The sequence below is a fragment of the Rhodnius prolixus genome, unplaced genomic scaffold (genome assembly GCF_049639745.1).
Source record: "Rhodnius prolixus isolate KJV_2025 unplaced genomic scaffold, Rpr scaffold_3, whole genome shotgun sequence".
Lineage (NCBI taxonomy): Eukaryota > Metazoa > Arthropoda > Insecta > Hemiptera > Reduviidae > Rhodnius > Rhodnius prolixus.
Window position 1 is genome coordinate 48,469,391 of NW_027411603.1, and position 10,340 is coordinate 48,479,730.

The 10,340-nt window shown below is 31.4% G+C and overlaps 1 protein-coding gene across 1 annotated transcript; it reads left to right on the forward strand.

Annotated features, from left to right (window-relative positions):
• Positions 1-181: 181 nt before the first annotated feature.
• Positions 182-9,238, forward strand: S2P (membrane-bound transcription factor site-2 protease). Its single transcript, XM_074126261.1, has 6 exons — positions 182-296; positions 388-660; positions 738-841; positions 2,035-2,275; positions 2,376-2,556; positions 3,537-9,238. The coding sequence occupies exons 1-6, from the start codon at positions 213-215 to the stop codon at positions 4,124-4,126; spliced, it is 1,473 nt and encodes a 490-aa protein (XP_073982362.1). The 5' UTR covers positions 182-212; the 3' UTR covers positions 4,127-9,238.
• The last annotated feature ends 1,102 nt before the right edge of the window (positions 9,239-10,340 follow it).

Genomic DNA, 10,340 nt, shown 5'->3' on the forward strand with positions numbered 1-10,340 from the left:
AAGTTTCTACCTCATAGTTATATTGTGTCAAACGTAAACATTAATTTTGTTAGTGGCGTAAAGGTCGGCTCTCCTAAATAGTAAAAAAAGATTATCTAGTTTATCTCTTATTTACTACCGATTGTAACATTATCTAATCTAATTTGATTTGGTTTTCTCTTTTATACTTAATACGAACCAGTTAGTAATGCAGGCAATTATCATCATGTTAAATGGAAATGGATGACCTATACTTATTTCTGATAGGAGCAATCATTATACATTTATCGCTTCTTTTTTTCGATATTCTTTTTAAAGTGAGTGTTTTATTTATATTTTATAAATTTGAACCTTTTGATTGCGTTAAGAATTAAGAATGCATTGAACTAAGTATTGTTATTGTTTCAGAGTTGTTCACATTATCCTTACTTATACTTTCTCAGTAATACTGGTTTGCAAATACTTCCTTTACGCATAAATTGGTACACTACAGTTTTTAATAGACAAATCCAAAAATGGGGTACCAAACGACCGAAATTGCAAATGGCCTGGTTTTCAGCGGGCACTTGGGTATCCATAGCAATTATGCCGTTTGCTATCTACCTTGTCATTCATACCATAGTGGTATCTATGAAGAATTCTCTTCAAGAAGAAAGGGGTGTATTGTTGGTCGAACCTCTGGTAAGATTTTCGTTTAAACTGTATTTGTGCTTATTTTGTGTAAAACACAGTTTTCACCTCATATTGTTGATTCAAAGGTACCAGGCTGGAATCTTCCTGCCTCGGATTTAGGATACTATATAACAACTCTCCTAATATCCAGCGTTGCCCATGAGATTGGACATGCGATGGCAGCTGTAAGGTAAACACCTTTTATATAAAATGATTAACAACAATATGACCGTTCTTGAGTATTGGTCAATGAGGCAAAACTTTTCATTTTGACCAATTTGTTACTGTAAAATTTTTTGTCGTGGTTAACTTTTTTTTTATTCAAAGTGATTATCAAATGAAAACCAGGTTCATTGCAACCTAAAAGTCTACTGTGGCTCCCTTGGTTTCAGTGATAGTACATAGGCATGTAAGAAGTGTATTATGTTTAAATGTGAATGAGTGTGTATATTAATGAGATAGTATTATCATATGGATATGCTAAACAGAAATAGTTGTTAACCACATATGCCTCTGGCAGGGCTTGATTTGTGTTAGTTTAGATTCATCAGAATTCAGTTGTTGGCAGAGATATCCGTACGGACTCCCAGATCTCCGAATACAATAAATACCTGGTCCATTAAAGAAAATTTTCTTCAACACTGTTATTTTATTAAGGTAGCCTTCATCTTTATATAAGTTCAATCTCCAGTGTTCATCACACTTTTTATTCATTACGGATGGTTTTTGAGACGTAAACTGCAGATCGTGGGCTTGATATCAAAGAAAATCGTTTTACTCGTTAGAAAGTTTTAAGACAACGTCGCTCGGAGATCATTGTGTTTCTAAATCATGTGTTTTTACCAGGAATTTTGCGACCTTCGTGGAATTGTTTTGCAGACAATAATCAAATTTCTGACTAGTTTAGCTCACTTTTCTGTAATACTACAGGCCACAGCTGTCTTTTCAGAATTTTTCATTCAATCTCTATTTTTCTTTTTGATGCTAACGATTTCTGGTGTTAGCCATTCCCTTTTGGTTAGGGTGGAGGGAATCATTTCTAGTCTTTTGTTGCATTCAAGAATTGATTACTGTATTTTATCTGCAAAAGTCGACACGGAATTTTTTGCAAGTTTCTATTATTTTAATTATATTTTTTTAGTTAGCCTAATTGCATTGAGGATCATATCTCCGTTTTCTCATAGACTTCCCTATATCGTACCTACGTTCATGTCTGGAGTCGGACCCCAAAGCCATCCTCTACGTCCCCACTACCGCGTTGCAGCGCCAGCCTTCGAAGATTCAATGAAATTTTATGCTTTACTTTAGACTTGCACTCTTTCACTAAATATTCATCTCGCATTTTAAGTGATGGAATCTGAGAAAAAAATATCTTTGTTTCAGAGAAGATGTTCACTTAGCTGGCTTTAGCGCAACCTTATTTTTTATCGTACCTTTAGTGGTTACACATCTGGATCAATTTGAGTCATTACCGCCAATCAAACAGCTTAGAGTTCTCTGTGCCGGAGTTTGGCATAATATATTTTTAGCAATAATAGCCGCTATAATTGCCACAACTTTGCCATGGTTGTTCTATCCTTTCTTTGAATTTGGCACCGGAGTGCAAGTGAAATCTATAAAAAAGGTACTCCAGTTTGAAATTTATAGCCTAAAAGGTATTTGTTGCATTCATTTTTAGGTAACTTAACAAAGAAATAGCTTTTTGTTTATTAAATACATTTTAGGGATCCTCTATTTCTGGAGAAGGTGGCTTAATTGAAGGTGATAAAATAACACAAATAAATTTCTGCCCAATTAGAGGTGTAACTAGTTGGCAAGATTGCCTAGTACAAAATCTCCATGAATCTAATGTTGGATTTTGCATCCCGGATAGTTTTATTAAAGAACATGATGAAAGTGTACCAGGTAATTCTTACAGTCTTTATTAACAAAACACATTTTTGAACACTGAAACATTACTTTGAAACTTTTAACGCCGCTAACAGATTTTAAAGATATGTTTTAATATTTTAGCTGGTCACGATTTAACAGTCAAACGTTACATAAATAATTCCTCAGAATATCGGTATTATTAGTAGTCTGTACTAGAAGTATTAGTAGTTGACCCTCTGACGTGAGAAGATTTATTCCTTACGTTTCTGTTAGCGCTTCTACAGTAAGAGTAATATTCTCTTGCTCTTCAAGTGTATTATTGTTGATTTAATGTTTTTTTTTTCAAGTAGAGTCAATAACTTTGCTTAAGTAGTGCTAAAATCATAAAATTACTTGGTAGTGCTAAAAACCTAAATAAATTAGGTTATTTAGTAAATAAAAATTTTTGAACTTAGATTCCAAGACCATCTTCTATGTAAACTGCTGGAATCTGAAGTGTCAAATCTATTGCCACTAACTGTAATTTCTTACGATAAACTGAACAGAAACTTTTTAATTGAACTTTTCTTCCTGCTTGTAAGCTGTAATTTGAAAGCATCACCGACGCTGCTGGTTGTGTAGTATATAAATTAACATTTCTTGCCCATTTTTTTTTTGCTGCAACGTCATGTTTTTAATCAAAAATATGATAAGTAGATACAATTGTCAATAAGAAGAGGATTTTCTTCAGTAATTGATTATTTCTGGTCTTCCAAGATATATGCTTGTACATAAGAGATATTTTTAGTCCACTACTACACATCATTTTTTGCTTAATAAGTTGTATTAAACAGTATCTTGTTCAGTTAATCCCAAAGCTCATAGTTCCGGAGGAATCGGTGTATACCGAAATTACGACTAAGATCTTTTACCTTAAGAATTGTAGTAATTAGAATATTCTTAAATCTTAAATCTGCGCACAATATATTTATTTTCTTTATCATATCTGATTTTTTGTTTTAATTTTTTTTTAGCAAAACATGTGTCCGAAACAGCGATCGATTGTTGCGGTGATACAGACGGTCAAGATATCTGTTTTGAATATATTGGTAGCGAGACTGAGCCGTTACCATTGCCTCAACATTCTTGTCTCCATGCCAGATCTGTTGTGGAATTATCGTCCGGGCCGTGTTCTAAGCATGGTGATTGCCCACCATCATTGCATTGTTTCAAACCATCATTAGAGAATTCCACAAAATTAATAAGAATTTACCGTTCCATTGGTAAAACTGTCATTTTTCTGGGTAGTCCAGCAGAAATATATCATTCGGTAAAAACTACTGATTTTATTAGTATTTATAAGTATTTGCCATCTTCTTTACCGGATGCCGTAACGAAATTATGCCATTTTATAACAATATTTTCATTTGGTTTTGCCATAGTTAACATAATACCTTGTTTTTATTTTGACGGCCAGCATATAATACGTGCAGTAACGGAATTAGTATTGATTAAAAAAGTTCCTATTGCAAGCGTAAGGCATGCAGTTTCATTGTGCATTACAATATTTGGTTCGGCAATGTTAATTATTTATTTGTTTGTTATGTTTTTTATTGTTACCTAAACTTTTTTTTTTCCTAGTAGCTACGAATTTTTCATTATTTATATAATTATTACTCATAAGAATTGGTGAACTATACATATGATGAATAACATGGAGCTCATTTTTCTTACCATAAAACTGTTAATTCATCATGTCCTGCCTAACAAATCAGTATTAAGTTTTTCTTCAGTTACGCTCGGGCGCAAAAAAAAAAGGAAAACCTAACTTATATGAGGTAATGATGAACTGACTTTTGAAAGAGATTTACGGACAGAAGTTTTTTTAGGTTAAGGACAATCTTACGCTTGACTCCCATCAAGATGTAATCTCCGTATCACCACTCTTCTATCCATCTTTTTCTAGGATGGCCCCATCACTTCTTATTTTTGACTTATAATCCAGTAATATGACCACCAAAGCTGGTGCTGGCTTTTTTGTTCATTTAGATGTTGGGTATGTTCCTTAATCACGCCATAACATCTATATAACCCTTGCGAAGAAGTTAGGATAAGTCTTCAGCAGCCTCGAAGCAATCTTCGAGATTAATGTGTAACAGCACCTTCTGCTTTCTTCCGCAAATACCATCCGCTTGAGACACTTAATTAACGTTTATAGAAGGTGTAGGATATTATACAGGGTGACCAGAGTTATATGCTCCACCCACTTTTTTTTAAAACGGCGTGAAATTTCGAAAAAATAAAAAACACGTATTTAATCATTTTTAGTCTAGTTTATTTTCAGTGATTGACCCATTTTTTTAAACCCCTGTATCTCGAGATACAGCATCTAACTTTTGTTTTTCAAATGGAACGTTATATTTTTTGTTGCATATTTTTATAGTTTTTGAGCTCCTAAAAAAAATAAAAAAATAATTTTTGAAATCGGTTAGGTTTTTCAAAAGTTATGGTAATTTAAATTATGAAAAACAAATTTCAGTTTACTGTCAAAATTACGTTATTTTTTTTAAAAGAATCTGTTCAAACTGGGCACAACCAACGGATAGGCAAGCCAAAACTCTGGACTCCCACGCTTTGCTTGTAGCAGCACTTATGGTGGCGAAGTCAAGATCTAGGCAGGCTAGAGTTATTCAACGTTTCAGATCATCGACTGAAGCCACGGGATTAAGGATACTTTACACTTTATTTTTATTTAGGTATCCCCACAAAATATAGTCCATTTGGGTTAAGTCCGGAGATGGAGGTGGCCATTGGATGGGGCAATGAGTCCCTAAGCACTTTTCATGGAAATTTCTGTCCTGGTAACCTAGAAAAACTCTTGCATTAAGTGTCGGGCAACCATCATGTTGAAAATACATATCTAGCCGGCGTTGTAGATGAACATCTTCAAGCAGAACTGGCAAAATGTCTCTTAAAAAAAAGTTGGATACCTTTCACCAGTTAAGTTCTCTCTGTAGAAGTATGGGCCGATTAGTTGATTTCCTAAAACTCCACACCAAACGTTTGTAGAAAAAACAACCTGAACGTCGAATAACTCTAGCCTGCCTAGATCTTGACTTCGCCACCATAAGTGCTGCTACAAGCAAAGCGTGGGAGTCCAGAGTTTTGGCTTGCATATCCGTTAATTGTGCCCAGTTTGAACAGATTCTTTAAAAAAAATAACGTAATTTTGACAATAAAGTGAAATTTGTTTTTCATATTTTAAATTCCCATAACTTTTGAAAAACCTAACCGATTTCAAAAATTTTTTTTTTGTTGTTTTTAGGAACTCAAATACTACAAAAATATGCAACAAAAAATATAACGTTCCATTTGAAAAACAAAAGTTGGATGCTGTATCTCGAGATACAAGGGTTTAAAAATATGGGTCAATCACTGAAAATAAACTGGATTAAAAATTATTAAATACGTGTTTTTTATTTTTTCGAAATTTCCCGTCGTTAAAAAAAAAAGTGGGTGGAGCATATAACTCTGGTCATCCAGTATATAGTTATTGGAGATTATCTAAACATAACTGGATTAATATGAAAAACAAGAAATTTAGAGAAATTTATTTAACCAATAACTCAGCTCATGGATTCTGTTATTTCATCATTACTACTAAGATAATTAATTTTATGATAAGCAATAGGAAAGCAATTTATAGCATATAAAGAAGGAAGTAAAGAATGTAGTTTGATCATTAAATATTTTCGCTAATCTTGCAGCAAACAAAAATTGTTGCTTATTCTAGGGTGATTAAACAAAAAAAAATAATAATAATAAAATAATACTGTTCATAACTCATTTTATTAAGAAAGAAAAAATCCAGTTCCGTCTTTTGAAAATATGAGCTCAAAACAGTATAGAAATCCAAATTATAAACATTGTGTATTACTAGCCATTTTACACTTTAATTTACTGAGAGCAATTCGATTAGTATTGCTGTAATTTAAATTATTTCAAATCAAAATTAATTTTTATTATTTTTTGTAATTTCTTTAATTATTTTCTAAATGGTTGTAAATAATTTATTTGTTTTAACATTAATGTTATAGTTCTTTTTTAAATAAAAAGAACTACAATACGTTAAGGATGAACTTGTTAGTAGGATTACTGCGATCTACTTAAATGGATGTAATAATTTTTTAAACTATGTTTTTTCCTTTGTATTTTCTAGTGTAGAGCAACTATCTTTCTTATTTTTTCATAGCTTAAGCAAAATTGTTAAAAATCACAACAAAATAGCAAAGAAAGAATGGCTTGTTGATTTATTGATATTAATAATTAATAAAATCATGCTTTCTATAGGCAAGTTAAAAGTAATTCAAGCCGCTACTCAACAAATTTTATCAGTATTATTATAAATTAAATAAAGTTTAAAAAAAAAATCAAATGGCTGAAAGTAGAACTTCTTACATATCTAATTCCTTTTACATCTAAAATTAAAAAAAAATGTTCTAATATTAAATAAACTAGAGTAACATATATTATAATATATTATTTATAGATAAGAGAAAAACTTAATTTTAAATAGTGCAGTGAATCTTCTCTTCAATTCTCAATAATGATTGTGATTTAAAGTTGTTCTTAATTATTGAGTACAGTCTCTCACGAACACATCAAATATGATGCAAGTGAAAAAAATCACCATCTGGTTGTTTGGAGTTGAAATATTATATTTAGTTTGTATTATATTTTGTTTTGCACATGTAAGGTTTTTATGTTTGGAAAGATTGAAACGAAATCTTTGGTTTAAAACGGTAAAAATCTGTTGAAAAGTACCCATTCTCTTATTATCATTATAATTATTCTCATAGTTGACAATATTTCTTCAAATCTCCTGTAGTCTCTGAATTTGATAATATATTTATTCTGCACATTCAGTTTTAGGTAAAATCGCACAATAACACTGAAATGGCCCTTCAGGCATGATTGCATGAATATTTATCAAAGTAGTATTTCAGGAAATTTAGACCTGTGGTACACAAAGCAATTGTCTTCTAAATAGGAATTTGAAACAAGATAGAAGCTCGTCCAGCACTTTTGACACCTTTATTTAATAACGTTGATCACCAATTTTAGCGTTAGACTTATATCCACTGCAAGGCAGAAGTATCATAGCGCGATTTCGACTAAACTGAGAGATCTAACGTGTTTTGAGTTGAGTTTGGCACTTTCAAAACTGCTCTAGTTGTACGTATAAAAAGGTAGATTTCGAAAAAGTAACTTGCCGAATTGAAATAACATTAAATGGGTCTTGCGGAATAAAGAATACCAAATTTTCGATCAGATTCAACGAAGGAGCAAAGATGAAATTAGAGACTTCTTCAGAGCGACAAAAAATTCACATTTTCATAACAAATATTCTAATTAAATTCTTTCATCTCTTGGTAATAGAAAGAAAATCTATTCTATTTTCTGAAGTTTTGATTATATACTTCCTTCATCAAATCACTTTTCAGTATTAATTAATTTTTTTTAAAGTCACATATTTCAGGTGTTTATATTTAGGTTATAAGAATGCAATTCATTCTTGAGTTCTCCTTGTTCAGATACGTCCATTAAGAGAAGTTTCACTGTATATTTATCAAGTTTCTTTTCATTCTTCAATTTTAGATAAAATAATTCATTAAATTTGTATATAGCAGAAATAAAGTATTAAATATTTTTTTAATAACCTATAGTAAACTTTAAAAAAAGAATTCGAATGCCAGGACTGAAATTGAAAATTGCTTATATTAAGGAAAATGTGTACATTGTAAATTTAAAAAACTAATTTATTAAATAAAAGAGTGAGTTTAACATTTATTTTTGATTAGGAGGTGTAGCATTAATTTGAGGGTAGTTAATAGCTTAAATGCACAACCCTTATAGAAAAGCGTAATTTTATTGTACAAACTGACTTTCTAAAGTCGAATACAATGGCGAGGTAAGTGTAAAAACAAACAGATAAATTATCAAATCCTTTTAAAAGGAAATAAAGTTCCAATTTAGCTGTTACATTTTAAATCTCTGGTATTATTAAAGCTTTTAGTTATTAGAAATTGACGTTAGACATTTTTTTTTTAGACAATTTTTGAATTATCTTTGGATTTAACTTAAAGATGCTTTATAGTTCGTAATGGAATCTGTTATAATAATTGGAATTCAAAAATCATTGTAATTACAGAATTATGCTACAATAACTTGTAGGGTTAATTTACAATTATTAGTACAAAAATGCAAGCAGCCTCATGGACTAATTGGTGTTGTGATTTAAACATCTTGTGAATTTTTAAATTGTAATTTAGTATGATGTTAAATTTTGGTATCAGCTGTTTTATAAACAGTGGCGCACCCGAAAGGTTTTTTTTTTGGAGATGAACCATCCTAGTAAATATACAAGAAAAGTTTAATAATCTCAGCAGCCCGGATGTACCAGAACTAACTCTTGTTTGAAAATCTGTCAGTTTCTCATGGGCTCACGAGATATCTTAACTTTTTCTGAAAACATTATACATAGGTGTGCCACTGGTTTGTCTTTCATTAATCCAAGATATATTTGTTCTTCAAAAATACCTAGTTACTTATAAAAGTGGATGGATCTTGCTTGCCTGCCTAGGCTGACTGTGTCTAAGAGCACTCTGTAGTCAAATTTTTGCTCTATTGTATCCTCTTAAGCTTTAGACTAATAAAAATTAAGCTATTTCAACTATTTTGTCCTTTATTTTAAATAATCTTGCTGATTAACAGATGTACGTTCTCTTACCACTTACCACTTGACATCAGATAATAAAATAAAAATGAAGCAAACTTTAGATACAGAGCACATGCTAATATTTGTTTTTTAATTTAAGGTGTGCAAACGTGTAAGGTCACTGGCAACTGGTTTTTTCTTAGTGTCCAGATAGTCACCGTACACCGTGAGATGAGGGGCTTCTAGAAACAAGAATGAAGAAGGCAATGTAGAACAACATAAGTAAAAGTTAACGTTATGGAATTCGCAAACAGAACTTTGAATAAGTGAATTTAAGTGCACTTATTGGAGAATAACCTCATTGACAGGTCAGATTAAACAATTTGGTCTCCGCAAATACTTCCTCAGGTGTTCTCTATTCAGGGCCACCTGACTCCACCTTCTCACTTCTAATGCACTCAAGATCTTCTTCCACGTCATCTAGCCAACGTAATCAGAGTCTCTTTTCCTTCTGTTTTCCGGATAGCTGGTGAGAAGCTTCTTGAGCATTCTATCTTCCCAGATTCTTTGTTAACAGTAATACCCTTAGTATGTTTCATGGGTTATTGTTATATCTCCTTGCTAATAAGGAATTTGTTCCTCCAGGTATTTTTATATTAGTGACATATCAGAATGTTGACACTGCAATTTACAATTATTTTTGCCTAAACGTTTCAAATAAAGTTCTAATTTTATTAATTCAATAAGTTCTAATTCAAGGCGCATAAAGCAAATTCGTTAAAGTATATCAAAAAATGTTTGAAAATATCTTCATAGGACCAAATCTTTTTGATCCATAATTTTCAATAAATGAACAATATATATTGCTAAGTACAGGAGCAAGTTTACGAATTATCACTTCACACATCACGCAATAACCAGAAATAAAAATGAATAAAAAAAGATGTTAAAATCGAATAATGGAATACTTCCTTAAAATATCATCAAATCGCACCAGATGTTACGTTTTAAGTCGACAGACCTTACAGTAAACTAAACTAGCTCCATCTTCAGAGCATCACCATTTAATTTTTTTGTTTGTTTAAGATAATTACCCCGAAAACGATTTTCAAATTATATA

Coding starts and splice junctions, on each gene's coding strand:
- S2P (XM_074126261.1), top strand. CDS start 213: ATGGAAATGGATGACCTATACTTATTTCTGATAGGAGCAATCATTATA. Junction 297..387: donor TTTTCGATATTCTTTTTAAA/GTGAGTGTTTTA, acceptor TTATTGTTTCAG/AGTTGTTCACATTATCCTTA. Junction 661..737: donor TATTGTTGGTCGAACCTCTG/GTAAGATTTTCG, acceptor GTTGATTCAAAG/GTACCAGGCTGGAATCTTCC.